The sequence below is a fragment of the Anneissia japonica genome, unplaced genomic scaffold (assembly GCF_011630105.1).
Source record: "Anneissia japonica isolate Jap-2015-1 unplaced genomic scaffold, ASM1163010v1 scaffold287835_len3118868_cov185, whole genome shotgun sequence".
Lineage (NCBI taxonomy): Eukaryota > Metazoa > Echinodermata > Crinoidea > Comatulida > Comatulidae > Anneissia > Anneissia japonica.
Window position 1 is genome coordinate 367,260 of NW_022737223.1, and position 18,891 is coordinate 386,150.

Genomic DNA, 18,891 nt, shown 5'->3' on the forward strand with positions numbered 1-18,891 from the left:
GATTAGGAGGGCTAAGGAAATAAAACTAAAAAAATCCTGTAGGAATTTAGACAATCATCCTTGATATCTACTCAACAGTACACTGACCTTGTATCAAAAAATCAAAACAAAACTACAGTACTGATAAGAATATACAAGTCATGAAAAAAGGAATCTTTGACTTGGCAAAGGATCATAGCAATAATGTAATGTACGCTGTGAAATGGTCCAATATACTAGGGTTCTATTAACATTTTTGTTGGATTCAGTGCAGTGCCTATTAAAGAAAGGGGCGCTTACTCGAGGCAGGGGTTCATATTCGAGAGCGGGACTTATTCTAAATTAGTAGATTGTTAAAGTTGCACAAAGGATTATCTGACTTGTTGAAACATAGTATCAATTATTTTATGAAAAATTGGTTGTTTAATAATTTCTCATTGATAAACAAAATCAAGGAAAACTGTAAAATGAATTTTTCATTAAGAGCCGCAATAATTATGCATAAATAATGATTGGAAGGACACTTATTCGAGGGTACATGTGCTTATTCGAGCCACATTATGAGCATTTATGGTAACACATTGTAAAGTTGGAAACATCTCCTATGCCCCTTTAAGCATTTTAGTAATAAAATCATATTGTAAACATTAAAAATTGATATTTTCAATCTGTCACTTATTAAAGATTGTGGTTGTTTTAAATGAGCGTTCAATTATTTATTTATAAGGTTTTATCTTTATTTTTTTTTGGAAGTATTTTTCCCAAAGGAAGGTTCACTGTTGCAATACAAATATTATTATTAGCATTTAAGTTATTTTTGTTATGAATACCTACTTCCTCCCAATAAGATAATACATCCACAATTATATCGAAACCCTGGAGGTTCAACCAACCATGCTTATAGTATAACAGGCCAACACAATGTTAACTGTTATGAATGGGTTCATGTACTAAACATTTGAAAGGTGAAAATTTCAGTGTCAGATAGAGATATTCAATCACTGTTAAAGATGATAGCGCTACAGAATAAGCTAATCCCTGCGTCATCTAGCCTGTATCACCGGACGTTCGCAGGGGTACATGTCCGCAATGAGCATCCAATAGCTTGAAGTGGATTGCAGGCTCAGTTTCAGAATTGCTCGAATTGAAATAGATTACGTCACGCAATTGGCAATTTGGACTCATTGCTGGTACCTCATCCATGCTTTTTCATTTATGTCATTGTGAAAAGGCCCTAGAAAAAAATGTCTGGAAAAAATGTGGACCTTTGAAAATTTTGGGGGGGGGGGGGGGGGGGGGGGGGGGGTTGTATGACATTCCCAATTCCCCCTTGCATATGCCCATGGAATTCTGCATGGTTTCTAGTTCTCAAATTAAAGATGATAAATCAATCCCTTGCGGTGCATCACTTGTGCCCTTGAGCAAGGCACTCTACAGGGGAAGAATTTTTTGGGGGGTGTGGGCCAGCCTCAGCACCCCCATTTTGGAAAATCTAAAAAAAAGGAAAAAATACAAAGAAAAAGAAATGTTTGATTGCCTAAAACGCCTCAGAGGTTATTTCCGGGCGTCTAGAAAACAAAAATTACCCCCTAGTTGTCTCGGTGGGCCCCACTTTCGGCCTCCCTTTTGGACCCTCCTTTTGGACATCTCTGGATCCACCCCTGCTCTTGTGCATTTGCTTTTCTTCACCTAGGACTATAAATAGATCCATGGTGGGGTTACCTGCACTTCTGCATTGATTACAGCAGCATTTATGGATTACCCCTCCCCCCCTAAGGGTTTTATACATGGACCCTGATCGGAAGTCTAGCCAGACCTTAATAGTTATGACTTATGACCCTGTCATGGTGTTGATAATCACATGGTCCACTACTTGTATTCATAACCACACACTCCATCAATATCACACCATCAACCACTTTATAACCATACATTGTTCCAAAAACCACAATGTCAATCATTAGTCCTCATAAACACAGTCCATCACTAGTGTTCATAATCATAGGCTACTTTTCCACCTACGCTTTTGGTAAAATCATTTTGCAAAATGAGAAGGAAATTTGTTTTCCATCCTTCTTTGACGATCTTCCAAAAAAATAAAGTTCGCTAGGCATGGTATTAAATCAAATGGTCCTCTGATCAATGTTGCTACTTACGTGTTATGCACATTCCCGATGATTTTGATCTTTCCCATCCTATGCAGCACTGTGGACCGTATGGACCCCGGCATACATGAGGACCTCTGTAACACAGAAATAATCATTTAGAAAATGTATATTAATTGACTACTGAATATGCATACTTATTGATTACTTATTACAATACGAATGAAATACCGTAGCTCCTCAGGAATAAGCCCTCCTCAGGTATAAGTTGACCCCAGGTTCTTACCCCCTTCTTTACGTACCTTTGCATGCGCAAAAGCCCAGGGTATAATTTGAATGAGTAGCTTAGCGGACTTACACTCTAAAAAATGTCAAATATTGGGTAATATTGGGTAATATTGGGTATGCAGTGATGAAATTACCTTTTTGATTAAAAAGGGGATTTTCTGGGTATGTAATCCCACCCCCACCCCCCACAAAATCGGCCAATTTTGTGTTCAAGCAGAGTGGGCTTATAGTATACCACTGTCAGAGGAAATACTGTATGTTATATTTCATACTTTACTTAAAAACACACAGAACAAACATAAATACTGTATCTGTATGACCTATGGCATTAAGCCGCAGCAATCACAACAAGCTTATTTCCGATAGGGTTCAAATATGCAAACAACAAGGTAAGTTACAGGTACTTAAAAATCTCTGATGAGCAAAGCATCTTTAAAAAAAAAAACATACATTTGGAATGCTAAATACTTCATTAATATTCTATTGAAAATCAAAATGAGAAAAGCATTTCCCTCATCAACTATCACTATGCATAAATACTAATACTGAATGAAAAATGAACATTCTAAAATATATTATTGCGTTTAAAGATTTATCTTTTTTTTTTATTAAATAAAATTCAGAACTGTGCATATATTGAACTTAACAATTGCCATTTTTTTTAATGAAATAAATCATAAATAACATCCAGAATGTTGCATTACTCCATGGAAAAAGAAACTTTACTCCCATCAGCATTTCTTGGATACAACTTTACTCCCTTGTCTGTATTGAGGACCTATAAATTAAACAACAAAGTAGGCCACAAGGGGTAGAGATTAAACCTATAGAGCTGTCAACAACAGAAACACACACACTCACACTGCAGGCACCTTGGGTTTGTTAGCTTTCCTAAGCGTCTCAAGCTGAATACACCACAGTGGGTCTGTTACCGTTGACAGGCATGGCAAGGGCTTGATGGGAAGTTCAATGCTTGGTCTAAAGACATGTTGCTCAATCATATCGTTTAGGGTCAACTTGCTAATTCAATCTACCAATGATTCAATCTACCCAGTCCAGTATAATTCACATTTTTCACAGTAAACATGTATTCAAATTACCAACTTTGCTCAACTATTATAAAGCACCACCCTGAATGGAGTCTCTATACAGTACTACAAAATTAAACTATATCCAGTAATAATCTGGATATCCTCATGGAAAATACCACAAAAGGGAAACTCAAGCACTGGTACAGTTTGCATGTGGAATAACCAAAAAAGGGGCAACCAAGCATTAGACAGCCTTTGTTATCTCCGTCGAGAACCAATCCGCCAAGAAAAGTGCATATTTTTGTGTACGACGTCACCAGTTTAGACCTAGTTTTAGATTTTCTCGTACTCGCAACCCAAGATTCTGCCGATGGATCCCGGGAGATGAATTGAGAACCAGAAACTGAATGTATGCAACATTTTAACGAAATTTGATTATATTCTATATTAAATTATTATATACTACCTTGAGAAAACCTTCATAGTAAATACTGATTGCAAATTCACTTTTTCGCAGATGTTCACATAATCAATGTATTCTGTCCTAGGCTATGTAGGCTCTAGCCATTTGGTACCATTCAATCAGCCACCATGCCACCACGACCCAAGCACGTGCCACGGCCGTAGCAACAGGCTGTGCTGCCACCGAGGGTTTTATTCTCAGGAAACGCGAAACGGGATAGCAAAAACTCACTATTTTTTTAACGAGAACGATAACATTCGTTTTATCGAACGATAACATTGGTTTTCAAACAAGATAGCGAAAACTCTCTATTGACATTGCACTGCGACCTCCAGGAGCAACAACTATTATTAACTACATTATGAGATAACCAGATTGGAACTCAGTTTTAATTTGTTACAAAATGTTTTTTATATATTTTCAGAGAGTTCAAAACATATGCTGGGGAAGGGGAGGGGGGAGGGTAAAGATGTATTTAACCGAATCCGAATTTTCGGATCAGGAAAGACTACCAAACAATCAGGAAATCTAATTATAAGAATAGGGATAATGGCATTCAGCGCTTCAGAAACCTTGGTCCGAATTTTGGTTTGGGCGATCAGGTGTGAATGCAGTTTTAATGATGCATATTCATTTACTGAAATGACAAAATGATAATCCGATTTCATTATTATAACTCTTTTGTTAGATGTTAGAGAAAAGGTAGGTCTCTTTCAAATAAATTCTTGGCTGAGATACAGGATTTGATCAAAGAGGTATTTGCTTTAATGAATGGGAGCCTGTGCTATTCATGGTTAAAATGTCAGAGATTAATTCCAGAGTGGTTTCATTTCGAGTGGCATAACAAACTAGGCTAGGTAGGCCTTAAAAATACTGTAAATCACTGTCACTAGTTTCACAAAATATCAATAATGTTCAACACACTAGCTTTTGTACCTACAAGAGTACAACCAATCAATATAAACTAACCAGGCATTAACGAAATACTAATACAGTACATAATCAACCTGGATAGTCCATATTCAATGCAGGGCTACATTGGTAGCAAAGACACCAGCAGCCACGACATACCCGATTCCCAGAACCCACCCAACCCAAGTAGCAGGTCAGGCGTAACATTCAATTTCAATCACAATTTTCTCACAAAGTTACCAGCCTACTGTTTGGGTTTTTTCTAGAAGCAATATTTTGATCCACTCGATAAAACATGTGTTTAGCCTACAGACATAACTGTAATATAAAAACATTCAACATTTCCTTCTAAATCACATATCTTACCACAAACTTATGTTCGAAATATCAAGTCGGCTTTTTTGATAGACAGTGTGTTGACAACTTCATAGTCTTTTAATTGATCATTGACCTTTGACCTAACGCGTTCCTTAATTTTATACAAATACACAGATAAACTTTTTAATGTTTTACTGTCTTGGCGTCGCACATCGAAGTCTAAACTTAAAATGCACTAAAGTCTATCTAGCCCTGGAAAAACGTGCTCAATTAAACATTTGTTCAAACGAAATGTTTAATTTAGGTTTATTTAAAGATCATTCTGTCTATGATGAGCTAAAGTTTAAATATTAAAAAAAAAATTAAATTAATTTTAAATTATTTTTTAAAAAATTAAACTACACTTTAAATTAAATTTAAATTAAATTTCAATCAAATACTAGATTAAGAATATTGCTTGATACGAATAGTTGCGTATTTGTCTTATCTTATAAATGTGAACACAAGCATGGCCTTTAGTTTTGGCCTTGATATGATAAGAGAATAATATTGCAAAATCACAAGCTCATATAATATGTGCATAAAAATATGTTGGGAGCAGCTTTCTTTTTGGTTAATGCTTGGCTGTTCAACCTTAAAGTAAAGCACAATAACTGATGTATATGAAACAATTATAAAACCGAAATTTGGAGTGACACCGGTAAACTACAGGATGCCCGGGTTGCAATGCGCCCGGCTCGTAAGATTTTTCGATTATCTTCGGAATTATTATCAAATTGTAAAAAAATATATATATAATGAACAAACCTTTGTATATTTCTAGCATTTCGATGAAGAACTTTATCCTTTGCGGCTGAGGTGCCAACAAAAAGTAGCAGGATACAAACTAATAATAGTAAATCCCGGTAAGAAGGTATCTTCGACATTGTTCTCAAAGAGTCTATGGGGGAATACCCCTACACAATTATCCAATTACAGATATATTCCTAATGTTCAAATATTCAGCAATTTTCTAGAAACTTTACAGTTTAATGATAAATGTTCCTTTATTATGATGTATGCAACATCATCGAATGAACTACAAAGTCGTTGTGGCAATGAATCTCAATCAACGAATTTCCTGGGTTACAGGACAACTGTTGGCATATCGTTGCTTATCGCCGCAATTCACCGAGTGACAAGTTCGGTATTCTAAACCGATAAATAAACGATGGGATCAGCAATTGCCTCTCAGGTTTACTCATAGACCAGGTCAAAAGTCAATTGTGACAGGCAAAATTATACCTACTAATCATTGAAACCTGATCTCAGCTTTCCTTGACAGCGACTTAAAATAAGCCCACCTACAAGTTGCAATTCGATCGAAAAGCTTGCGCTGATACGGCATTGTGATTGGACTAAAGGCAATAAGTTTTTAACGAGAGGGGGCGCGTTATGATGTGGTTAAATCCTCTGTTGGGAAACATTTACACGGGCGAGTAAGACGGGCAACACTGACTAATATAGCTATCATTAAGACCAGGGAACTTCTACGACATAACATTTTTGCATATATTTGGTGTGTGTTTTAGGTTTTATAGGATGTCAATTTTAACATTTTATGATATTTTTAGCGTATATTTTATGCAATGTTTTTTAAAGCTTTTTCTGACGTATTATCATTAACGCAATGTAATTTTTAGTTTATATCTCGACCTTATGGAACATTATTATTTATTGAAGGAGTTTCGTGAATAAATAAAATGACATCTATCTATTTGTATCTAACTAATATTTTATTGTGCACGAAAACCCTTTTCACTTGTAAACTTCTTCAGGACCAGAAGTTGGTGCCCAATTGTTAGTCTTAATTAGTGCTTCCTGTCTTACTGTTTATATAGGTCAGATTATTAGCACGTCTTTAGACCCAGCATTTCATATTTCCTAAATAGACCGACCACAATACCATCGAGTTACACAATGGGGAATCCAGCAATTCGTAATAAATTATATTTTTAGATCACTAGACCTATTGAACGAGCCCCCAATAGCCCCGGGCCCCAGTGCTGTGCACTGACTGCACTGTCCATACCTACGCCACTCGACCTAAGTATTATTAGTGGTTACATAACGTTTGCTATGCACTGAATCATGCGCTATAGAAGTGGAAGACCATAATGTATTGGAAATATACCTCTCTTTCTCTGGTAGGACCTACAGTACAATCAGTTTAAAAGTGTAATGTATAGGACAGTGTGGATTTAAACCTTTTCCTAATGGTAATGTTCAAAATAAGTGTCAAGGAAAGTAAGTATGATTGTTGGAAAAAATTGTCAACATTTTATTTTGAATTCTCACCCTGACCTTCGCCTGGGCGCAGGGGGCGAAGGTCTGGATCCGCGTCTAGTTAGCATGAATTTTGTAAGCCAGGACCCATATTATTTTGTTACGTTTCTTCACAGAGTGCCCCCCCCCCGGATCCGCCACTGTAATGTGCTAATAGTTAAATATAGCTTTTAACGATGCGAAGCGAAGACGAAGTCCCTCCCTTTTTCCCTGAGAAAACTTCAAGCAACAAATTGAAATGCTTAAAAAAGAAAGTGCATGTTTTACTATGGAGTGCACGAGAAGCACACACACAAGACAAGCGACCATTATTTTTTGTTCACGGTAAGGTAAACAAAGGGGAATGTCTAGCCACCCTATTCACCACCACCACCCCCAGATCCGCCACTGATTGGGGTTTTGTATTTTTAAAAAAGCAAACTATATTTGTAATTGAATTATATAAATTTGTAATTGAATTGTATAATTTTGTAATTGTATTTGTAGATTTACGATTTAGGCCTATATTTGAAAATGGGAGCAACTTTAATTGTGTAATTGTTAATCACCATAGGAATTTAAATTATTTTTACGTATGTAGGTACTAGGTTTATCGCATTTATGGTTTAGGGGCCGCGGTTTACCTCCCTCCGTTTAGTCATGCTGGATCAGGAGTAGTAAACTCAGCGGTCGTGGGTTCGATTCCCACACGGGGCAATTTTTTTAAATTTTTTTATTGTTTTTTTTTTTTTAAGGTCGTGGGTTCGATTCCCACACGAGCCAGTTTTTTGTAATTTTTTTTAAGGCAGTTTAGTTGATGGTGGATAATGAATAGCAAACCTGGAGGTTGTGTGTTCGATTCCCACACGAACCAAGAACCATTTTTTTTTTTTTTTTTTTTTTTTTTTTTTTTTGGGGGCGTAATTCCTAGACGGGATTGTTCATTCAATTCATATTGAAATTTACGGAAGCGCCTAAGTATTGGTATACCAAATACGGTAGTATCAAAAGTTCAAAACAAACCATAGAGTGCAAGCTACGATCTGCTGCTACGAAGTACGATACAATACTGTGATGATAGCGGCTGAACATCAGTTGGAGAATGTAGGCGAATGGACGTTACAAATAATTGAGGTAAAGTATACACAAAGTTTGGCTCAAACTATATTTTCTGATCTAGCCTAGGCGTAGACCTAGGCCTAGTCAAACTTAGGTAGGCTACTTCTGCAGGATTTCAGATTGCCTAGGTACTAGGTAGGTAGGCTGCTTTCACATCGGTCCCTAATGAATGAGTGACGTGAATTCTGCCACGTTGCCCGGTTATTATGGACTTACTATTAGTTACAGTACTAGTGGCCTAGACCTAACCAAAGATTATGAGCTATAGGCCCTAGCTGATTTTTTTTTTTAATAATTTCATTAGCATTTAAAGCATATAGACAAACTGCATGATTAATAATGAATCATGAATGTTCATTTTTTATTTATATTTTTATATATAATTATTAGGAATAGCCTGGCCTACTATATAGGCCTATTAATATTATAGATAGGATATTTATATCTTTTTAAATCAATATATTGTACTACTTGTAGGCCTACTAAATAGGCCCTAGGCCTATGTATGTTTTTGTAAAATGTTATGACCTTATATACTAAATAAAAGAAATAAATAGGGCTCAATATATTTGTCATCGGCCTCCTATTTAATAATAAAAATAAATAAATAAATTGATAGTGTACATAGGCCTAGATGGATTAAAATAACATGCTTTTTGATCTTGATTTTTTTTTAAATTGTAGTTATTTTTGCCTTTATTTTTACTTCCTTACAGTCAGAATTTATTATGTTTATAGTGTTTTTGATTTATGTTTTTAAGGAATAAATGAAAAATATTTAAATAAATGAATATTTTAAGAAAGTCTTCTTTACAACACTATATATCATTAGGTTTTGAATTTATTAATTAGTATATGCAACAGATTGAGTGTTTCCTAACATGGTTCAATTGACTTTATTGCATATTCTTGAAGAATACTTATTTAAATTTAGTAAATTGCTTATTTGTTCATTGTACTATATTGAATGAATATACTGTACAGTAGTAAACAGCTTTATTTATGTAATAAAATTTATTGGTGCATATAATGAAAAAGAAAGGTTTAATTATTTGTTGCTGTAGAAGAAAAATAATTTACTGTAGTAAGGCCATGGCTGACAGCCAATAATTGCTGATGGAGCATTTTGAGGAAATGTGACCCCTGTTTATTACAACTATGTTATACTCTTATATTTCAGGCACTCGTTTACAATACACAGAAAACATGGACTTTGAGACAGCTTTGGTGAAAGTTGGTGATTTTGGCTTCCAGCAGAAGTTACAAGTTGGTTTGTTGACATTGTCCCAAGTAACATTAACACCACAGCTGATAGGTCTTGTTTTCTTGGGAGCCACGCCACCATTCACTTGTAAAGATTTTCCCAATGAACAGGATCCTTGCTCGTTGAATCCACCTTGCAAAGAGTACGAGTATGGTCCCCAGTTTACTTCCATTGTATCAGAGGTATGGTTTTTAGTGAACATACTTATATTATATATTTTCATTTGAGAATACAGTAGCTTGCTTTAAATATCACGATTTTTTATATATTATGTTTAACAGTTGTACATTGGTCCTTCTTGTAGTCACAATTTGTATTTGATAACATAATAATTAACCATAATTTTGTGAATTATTTTCTGTGCAGTGGAACCTTGTTTGTGGAGATGCACCAGCTGTGGGCCACATCCAGTCGTATTTCATGATTGGTGTCTTGTTGGGTAGCGTCATATTCGGTGGTCTGTGCGATTCATTTGGACGTCGCAAGGTGTTTTTGTATTCTACTTTAACCATTGCTACAATAACTTGTCTTAGTTACTTTATCCAGTCTTACTATGTATTTTGCATATCAAGGTAATTTTGCACTTTTTAATGTACTGTAATCTAATGTTCCATACTATTATTTGAGATATATATCAATAGTTAATGTAGAATTTTATGCAGTATACATATTTTTAGTGGTTAGCAAGTGGAAATATATGCAGAGCACTGGTTGGTCTAAAGATTTGTCTGAGCCGGCCCGCCTTTCCGTTCCCCCTCCCCCTAAATTTTTCAGAATGGAGAAAAAGGAAAATTATTTAAATTTAGCTCTGGGAATGCCATTTCCGGCCATCTAGAGGTGCCATGATTATAAAATTTCTTATCTCACCCCCTATCATGGTGGGACTGAGGGGTCTAGACAACTCCGTTTGTAAAAGTTTCTCTCTGGGCCCCCCTCTACTGTATTTCAAATTCCTGGATCTGCCACTGGGTATTAAGAACCTTGTTCATAATACTAGTCTGGTACTGTATATATAATTATTTTGTTATTTGGTTTTATGTTTTTTCCAGGTTTATTGATGGATTTCTGACTGGCGGTATGATTATGTCAACATATGTTCTAGGAACAGAATGTATTGCAGGGTCTTATCGAGTTATCTGCGGAAGTCTTTATGGTGTATTTTTTGCTGTTGGCATAGTGGTAATTTTCATACGAAACAATGTCTAATAAATAACATTTTGTTACTCTTAAAATTTCTGACAGTTTTTTTTTTTTACTGATTTTTAAGACTAACATGGCTACCCCACTCTTACATCATAGAAGAATAGTACAATTATGTGTGAACACTGTATGGTCATATTCAACTGGTAAACTTTGTTGAGAGAACAGTTTTTGTTGAGCATACTTTCATTTAGCTGGTTCTTGAAATATACGTAAATTAAAATTTTGTTAATAAGTTTTCATTTGACCATAACAAATATGGCCGGGTATTAAGTTAGTGCAAACATTTGTATTAACATTATTTAGATAATTTCAGGAAAAAAAATGATTTTGGACAAACAGCACTCAAGAACTAAATGAAATTGTTTGCTCATGATAAACCAAACTGCACGAGCTAAGACAACCTTTGCTTCATAAGCCTTTACGTAGGTCCACAACCATTTTGATTTGTATCCAGTTCCCTACTGGTCTTGATGTCTTCGTTTCGTACAGTTTTTTTTTTTGAGTGCGTAGGTAGAAGTCGTTTTTTATAATTAACTACCAGTTGAATATGACCTATACCACTTTGATTGATTGATTCTAATACTATTCATATAATTGATCCAAACTTAAAATGTTTTGTGTTTTAGTTGTTTTCACTGGAAGCATATTTCATAAACAATTGGAGGCATCTGATGTTGGTCACATCTTTCCCTCTCTATCTTCTGATTTTTATGGCCTGGTGAGTATATAAGACCAGTCAGTAAATAGCATCAATCAATCAATCAATCAAAAAAGGGCCTCTGGATATCAGCGTTCTGGAATCTGAAAGATCACCCTATATAAATATGTTGCTGTAGTTGTTATTGCAGTATAATTGCAATTAAATATTTTACATGACATATATCACAGTGAAGTAAATAATTATATCATTTGGCATTAATATATTTCTTTTTGTAGTGTCATACCTGAATCACCAAGGTGGCTTTACTCACAGGGTCGGATATCAGAAGCAGAAGATATTCTAAATGTAATTGCACATCGAAATGGTAACATTGTTAAGGTGACACTAGAAGTAAACAAAGAGGGCTCTGCCAAGAATCCAAACTCAACCTATTCAGATTTCTTCCGAACACCAATAATCAGGAAACAAATTTTGATTCAGATATTTTTATGGTAATGTTCAAAGATCAATATGATCTAGGTTTGTATATTCAGAAAGTTTTAGTTACTGACGTTTCAGTACATCTACTATTATTTTCTATACTTACCGCCCATTATGCAGCGGCAGATATGCCCAATCCAGTTTCAGTGCCGTCTCTTTATGATGTTATTCATGCTGTCTTGCTGGCATCTAATGAGAAGAATTTTCTATAGATTTCATTTAAACAGTTTAAAGCAGTTCCATATTGTATAAAGTGCTATAAATTGCTAAGATTATGTAAATTCACGGCCAGTTTATTGGTTTTTTGCATAACATATTCTGACAGAAGGTCCAAACAAAGGTCTGCCTAAGACCTATGCTAGTTTCCCAGAGATTAGCACTTCAGAATTGTTTAATAAACTTAAGTATTTTTTTCTTATCTCTATAGGTTTTCTTGTAGCTTTGTCTACTATGGTTTAACAATGAGTTCTGGAAACCTTGGCAAGAACATGTACTTAAATGTCGCCCTCTCTGGTTTGTCTGAATTGCCAGGATATTTTCTGTGTGTTGTTTTCATCGATAGGTGAGTCTGCTCTACTGATATAATTATTTTATAGAGTAAGCAATTTTCCTAAATATTTATTGCTCTCTATAATTATCAACCAATCTTACCCACAAATATGAAAAACATTTTGAAATACATAGTAGGTAAAGTACATGACTAAACCTAAAGCCCTCGGCTCATAGGCTGGGGTTCCCGTCTCTCTTTGATTGGCATTTGGGCCAGACTGTGCAAGGCTGTGGGGGGCGTTCACCACTCTTCTCACTGCAGTCTGTTTTACCTTCCCAGCGTACGCCGGTACAAATTTATACACCTGGGTGGCGGGAGACAAACGTAGAGAAAGTGTCTTGCCTAAGGACACAAGCGACTTGCACAAGGGTTTTGAACCTTAAAGTTGAGAGTCCGAACCACAACCGTTGCGCCAACATACTTACTTTAGACTCCTGGGTGGAGAGGAGTAACGCAGCTAAAGTGCCTTCCTCAATGACACGAGTGAAATGCGCAGCGGGGACTTGAAAACCCCAACCTCACAGTTGGAAAACCGCTACCATTACCGCTGCGGCAGAGGAACACATTTGAGGGCCAGGGTTCACACTTGTGTTTCCTTTGGAAATGAACAACTGGTTATGTCACTATTTGTAATGATTTCTTTTGCTTTTGTTAGAGTTGGTAGAAGGACATTTTTGAGTTCATGTTTTCTTGTAGGAGGCGGCGCCTGCATTGGTATGCTACTTAAACCCTTCTACTCAGGTAAATAGTTATTATTTTTTTTTAATGAAACTTTTTCATATTTAATTTTATTTTGCTGAGCATAGTGATGCCCAGCGGCACTGACTTCTGTGATACAATTTGTAATAAAGTAGTAAAAACATGCAAATATTATGAATTTGCAGGAGATGGGTTCTTGCTTGCTTGCAGGAGTGCGGGTGGCCGCCACGATTTCCGGGAGGCTTCTGGGAGATTAGGCTCCCTGACTTTAGTATACTGATATTACTATTAATGCTCACTATAAGTTAGAGGCTGAAATTAATAATATGCATTCTTTTGATTTGTTTAGGTGTTGATGGTGATAGTGTAATAGTAATTTATCTTGCCATGGTTGGTAAATTGTGCATATCTGCTTGTTTCAATACTGCTTACATATACTCAAGTGAACTTTTACCAACAGTGCTGAGGTAAGCAAAAACACGCCCTAATAAATTGTGTACCCCAAACCTTTTATTTATATCACGGTATCTTTATTAAATATATCATGGCAGCACAAAGCTGAATTGAGATAAAACATACAAATAGCAAATCAAAAAATGAATACAATAGACTTAAAATCACAAGATAATATAGACTTACAGCACATTTTCACAAAATCGCACACTAAACAAAAAACTGAACAAGTTTATAAAACATCAAATTGGAATTAAATATTACAAATTATCTCACTGGCATAAATTAATTATTCTTGAAATGCAAAACGTGCATAGACATATTAATAATAGGGAGCTCTCGATTTGCGCTATAACGCGACTCTACAACGGGTTCACTCAGGCGTGACCGTCCTACCTCCTCTGCACAACGTCGATTTGGTCAAACTTCATCGTAGAATCCACACGATGAGGAAAACTTGACGTTCTGGCATCGGTAGATGAAATATTATTGATGTCATTATGTTCTAGATTCTACCGCGTCGTGCAGTCAAAAGCTCCCTAATAATCATTCTGTTATTTTGGCAAGCACTGTCCATCACTTTTTACCTTTACATTGGTTCACCTTACAAGGTTTTTTAACCAGTGAAGTTTGCAAACTACTTTACAGTATGCCAGTTCACAACCCATCTTCTGGGTGTAAACTTTATTTGAGCTTGTTCTTTATCAATACAAATTATATTCTTACTAGAATTGAGTGTTTTTGTATTTATTTTATGATTTTCACAGAAACTCTGGACTTGGAGTTTGTTCAGCTGCAGCTCGTGTTGGTGGTATTGTGGCTCCAATAGCTGCCACTATGGTAATTATGCTAGTTTCACAGGGGCAGATTTAGGGAGGGGGATAAAAAAAATCAAAATGGCATACAAATACTAAATATTTCAATATTTCACATTATCATATTACACTGAACACAAATTATACTATTATTGGGAAATTATATATCTGTATAATTATATTATGTCTTGGCCTATGAACTTGGTGCTCCCTCGTTTTAAAAAGTCTGAATCTGCTTTTGGTTGTTAAGTCGCTAAGTCTTGTCTGGTATTCTTGCAAAAACCAATGCTATTCAGAAACATTATCTTACATTTTTGCATGTCTCACCTTGCAATATAAATTTTACTTACTCTGACTAGCTCCTTTGGAATAAGAAATATAATAATTGTGATCTGTTTTCAGGGATTCAATTCAACGTATGCTCTTTTTGGAGGAGCTGGCCTTCTTAGTGGGTTTCTAGTACTGCAACTCCCAGAGACTATTGGTAGAAGTTTACCTGAAACCATTGAGGATGTTGAAATTCCACCTAAAGTTCAACATGCTGTAACAGCTGAGGTCACTAAGGAAGTCGTTGCAGCTATGGAGGAGAAACTGAGTATGTTAGATTATCCAGATGGTAATGAAACAGCATAAATCTCATAATAAATAAATAATAAAATAAACAAAAAATTAAAAGAAAAACCACACATTCAAACTTTTTGGCACTGGTTGCAAAATCCATATGAGCTAGATGGACAGTAGCCTTCAGTATTGAAGTTTGTCCATTAATGGAAGAAGATGAGGCTTATTTATGATGCTAACCATTTTCCAAATATAAGCATCAACAGCCCAGTAAGTAACCCAGGATTATTATTAGAAATTTTACGGTAATTGTTTTCAGAAAGGATGTCTAAAGTGCTTTACAATGTATTCTTTAATGATAATAATTTACGTAAATATTGATATATTGTTGAAGTTGACAAGACAGGGTGAAGATCATATAAATGCTGAACTACATATTTCAATGCAAAATAAATAATAAAATATTATATTTATTAATAATGCTACTAATGTAAACAGTTGTAAACTGTATTTTCCATTACTGGTCCAAACGTTTGTAATATTACATTTTTAATTCTTATATCACTATATGTACAAATAATGAAACTGTTTTTTTTCACACTCTAATCTTTCATAATCATGGTATTAAGGACCGTATGATTTAATTAATGCACATATTGAAGGTGAAATTAATGACATAATTGGCATTGTCTTTCAATGTACCATTCTTTTCCAAATTTGAGATTTTTTCTTTCACTTTCAAAATGATGTATATTTTATTTTTAAAATTGTATATGTATATTTGTTCATGTTTATACTGTTACTCTTTATAGTAACCCACTACTCTAATAGTAACCCATCTTAAAAACAATCAAAGAATATTAACCCAGGATTATTATTAGAAATTTTATGGTAATAGTTTTCAAATGATGTGTCCCACAATTTACAATTTATGCATAAATGATAATAATTTAAGTAAATATTGATATATTGTCGAAAATGACAAGGCAGGGTGAAGATTTATAATAAATATTGAACTACATATTTCAATGCAAAATAAATAATAAAATATTATATTTATTAATGCTACTAATGTAAAAATTGTAAACTGTATGTTCCATTACTGGCCAAAACTTTTGTAATAAATACATTTTTAATCCTTATGTCACTATATGTACAAATCATGAAACTTTTTTTTCATAAATCAAATCTTTCATAATCATGGTACTGTATTGAGGTTCTGCTTAAATTAATGCACACATTGAAGTTGAAATCAAATACACATTTGACATTGTCTTTCAACTTATCGTTCCTTTCCAAATTCAAGATTTTTCTTTCACTTTTAAAAAGATATAATTATATTTTTTTAAATATATTTGTATATTTGTTCATGTTTTTATTGTACGTCAGTACCACCTGGTTTAAGAATTGTTACCGTTTCCATTAATGCCATCTGATGGTTTGATGTAAATTTTATTCAAAGTTTTCATTTTCTTCTGTAGAGTAGAGGTAATGTATCAAGTTTTAATAGTAATATAATTATATATATATGGTCATGTGTACTTTGAAGTACATGAGAAACAAAGGGTTGAACTAGATACTGTACACATTTAAAGGTGTTCGTAAGTCTTTCTACATACAACTTGTAAATATAAACAAAATTTTAAAGTAGCAATATGTCTATATAATTTGAAAATCATCTCAATGTATTTTTATTACTGCACAAACAATCCAATCAATTCATATCAGGGGCTCGTACGATCCTTATATCACTGATCCTTTATTCGAGCACTGTTTTTACCATTATTTGATTATTTATATGATTATATACCATACCACAGTTCTACGCAACAACCTTGATTCCATATATAAATCCCGCCAGAGACACGTTTTTACATATAACTGCAATAAAGGAACTTTTCGTTGATGAGCTATGCTCATTACGATTATTACATCATGTATATATGTATGGTGATACTGTCTATATTTATTATTTACAAGTAACAAGTGTCATTCTTCAAATGTTTTGAATATCTTAAATGATTGCATAAGTGCCTACCATCCAATAAACACAGTTTTCTTCACCCAGCTGCTGCTTCTCAATAAGGAAACTTTACTAAAAAAATGTATTAATCATTGCTCAATTCGTCGTTTACGGTACTTCATAAATGTGACATTAAAGCCTATGATATACTATCTTATCTCATCTATATCTGTCCTTGTGTTTTGTATACTCTTAATATGAAGAAAAAAAAATAAACATATCATTTACCATTTACCATATCAATATGCATTGTACACATTTTATTTTCAGTTATTTATCATTGTTAAATAAAACTGAACATGTTAAGTAAATTGGTACTATGCTAGATAGCTCCAAGTTAGGCCTGTTACAATAGCGAATTTTCCAATTATATTCCACTTTAAAATGGTAATTTTTGAGAGCCAAGAATTTCCATTTCTTCATATCGCTGCATCATAATTCTTTGGTTTTCAAGCGGGTGCTTGTAGGCCGACATGGCACACGACTGGAAAGGATCGGTTTCTGCACACGGTCCGAAAATGACGGAGTTACGTTGTAGAGTGTTTCTATTGGAGCTTAGGTCAGCCAAGCGACTTTTATAAACAGCTGTGCATTGGTTGATGCCTGGATGTGTAAAATCTAAACGGTTAGTTGTTGCGTCCGGTGGCGGGAGCGACCCTTCTGGTAGAATCTGAAATGACGAACAGTTTCCTATCAATTAACAGGCCCATCATAATTCTTTGATGATGTAACTAGATACTGCACACATAATGGTGATTATAAGTCTTTCTACATACAACTTCATAAAGTAAATACAAACATAATTTTACTGTAATTGTATGTCTATACAATTGGAAAATCATGTCAATTTATTTTTATTACTACAAAAAATAATCCAGTCAATTCCCACCAGTGGCTCATACGATCAATCTTTATATCATTATTCCTTTATTCGAGGAATGTTTCTACTATTATTTGACTTTTATAAACGGTTGTGCAATGGTTGGTGTCTGGATATGCAAAACCTAAACGGTTAGTTGTTGCGTCCTAGTAGAATCTGAGATGACGAACACATTTGTCAATCACAATAGTCTCATCTATTAATTAACAAGATAGTATTTTTGGTAATTCCCACCAGTGGCTCATACGATCAATCTTTATATTCCTTTATACGAGGACTGTTTCTACTATTATTTGACTTTTATAAACGGTTGTGCAATGGTTGGTGTCTGGATATGAAAAAACCTAAACGGTTAGTTGTTGCGTCCTAGTAGAATCTGAGATGACGAACACATTTGTCAATCACTATAGTCCCATCTATTAATTAACAAGATAGTATTTTGGTATAGGCCTAGGCCTTAAACCAAGTAATTCTTTGATTTGGTGGCGGCGATGGGTTGAAGAAGATGATAAAAGGGTTTAACTTCCAAATTGATCATGAATATTAAATAAATTTTATATAATGATAAAAATGTATCACCTGTGCCGTCTCCGGCGGCGTGGCTATTGTGGCCTTTGCATTTTTCATATCATATACATCTTTCCCTTCCACATAATCCTTGTAATAAGAAGTTACGAGTGGCAAGTGATCTGTTCCAAGACAGATGTTTGTGCGCCGTTGTTGTTGGTTTTTTCCTTTAGCGTTCATGTTTTAAAATCCGGAAGATCCAAATTATTTGTTTCA

General features: G+C 34.7%; 3 protein-coding genes across 3 annotated transcripts in view; 1 reads left to right on the forward strand and 2 right to left on the reverse strand.

Annotated features, from left to right (window-relative positions):
- LOC117117127 (latent-transforming growth factor beta-binding protein 2-like) overlaps positions 1-3,373 on the reverse strand; it is a 61,801-nt gene extending 58,428 nt beyond the window's left edge. Inside the window, exons 1-2 of the mRNA XM_033261335.1 lie at positions 3,234-3,373; positions 2,136-2,221 (exon numbers count right to left, since the gene is read on the reverse strand). Coding sequence (XP_033117226.1) covers positions 2,136-2,221; positions 3,234-3,373 — 226 coding nt within the window. The remainder of the gene's footprint in view (positions 1-2,135; positions 2,222-3,233) is intronic.
- A 5,037-nt stretch (positions 3,374-8,410) lies between these two features.
- LOC117117210 (solute carrier family 22 member 15-like) lies at positions 8,411-17,287 on the forward strand. Its single transcript, XM_033261441.1, has 11 exons — positions 8,411-8,534; positions 9,700-9,965; positions 10,150-10,355; positions 10,833-10,962; positions 11,613-11,704; positions 11,923-12,138; positions 12,555-12,689; positions 13,333-13,418; positions 13,726-13,843; positions 14,597-14,669; positions 15,047-17,287. Exons 2-11 carry the CDS (start codon positions 9,726-9,728, stop codon positions 15,275-15,277), a joined length of 1,527 nt encoding a protein of 508 aa, XP_033117332.1. The 5' UTR covers positions 8,411-8,534; positions 9,700-9,725; the 3' UTR covers positions 15,278-17,287.
- A 41-nt stretch (positions 17,288-17,328) lies between these two features.
- Positions 17,329-18,855, reverse strand: LOC117117128. Its single transcript, XM_033261336.1, has 2 exons — positions 18,688-18,855; positions 17,329-17,922 (listed from the first exon to the last, which is right to left on the reverse strand). The coding sequence occupies exons 1-2, from the start codon at positions 18,853-18,855 to the stop codon at positions 17,608-17,610; spliced, it is 483 nt and encodes a 160-aa protein (XP_033117227.1). The 3' UTR covers positions 17,329-17,607.
- Between the last annotated feature and the right edge of the window lie 36 nt (positions 18,856-18,891).

Coding starts and splice junctions, on each gene's coding strand:
- LOC117117210 (XM_033261441.1), top strand. CDS start 9,726: ATGGACTTTGAGACAGCTTTGGTGAAAGTTGGTGATTTTGGCTTCCAG. Junction 10,356..10,832: donor TATGTATTTTGCATATCAAG/GTAATTTTGCAC, acceptor TGTTTTTTCCAG/GTTTATTGATGGATTTCTGA. Junction 10,963..11,612: donor TTTTTGCTGTTGGCATAGTG/GTAATTTTCATA, acceptor TTTGTGTTTTAG/TTGTTTTCACTGGAAGCATA.
- LOC117117128 (XM_033261336.1), bottom strand. CDS start 18,855: ATGAACGCTAAAGGAAAAAACCAACAACAACGGCGCACAAACATCTGT. Junction 17,923..18,687: donor CGCCGCCGGAGACGGCACAG/GTGATACATTTT, acceptor GCCTGTTAATTG/ATAGGAAACTGTTCGTCATT.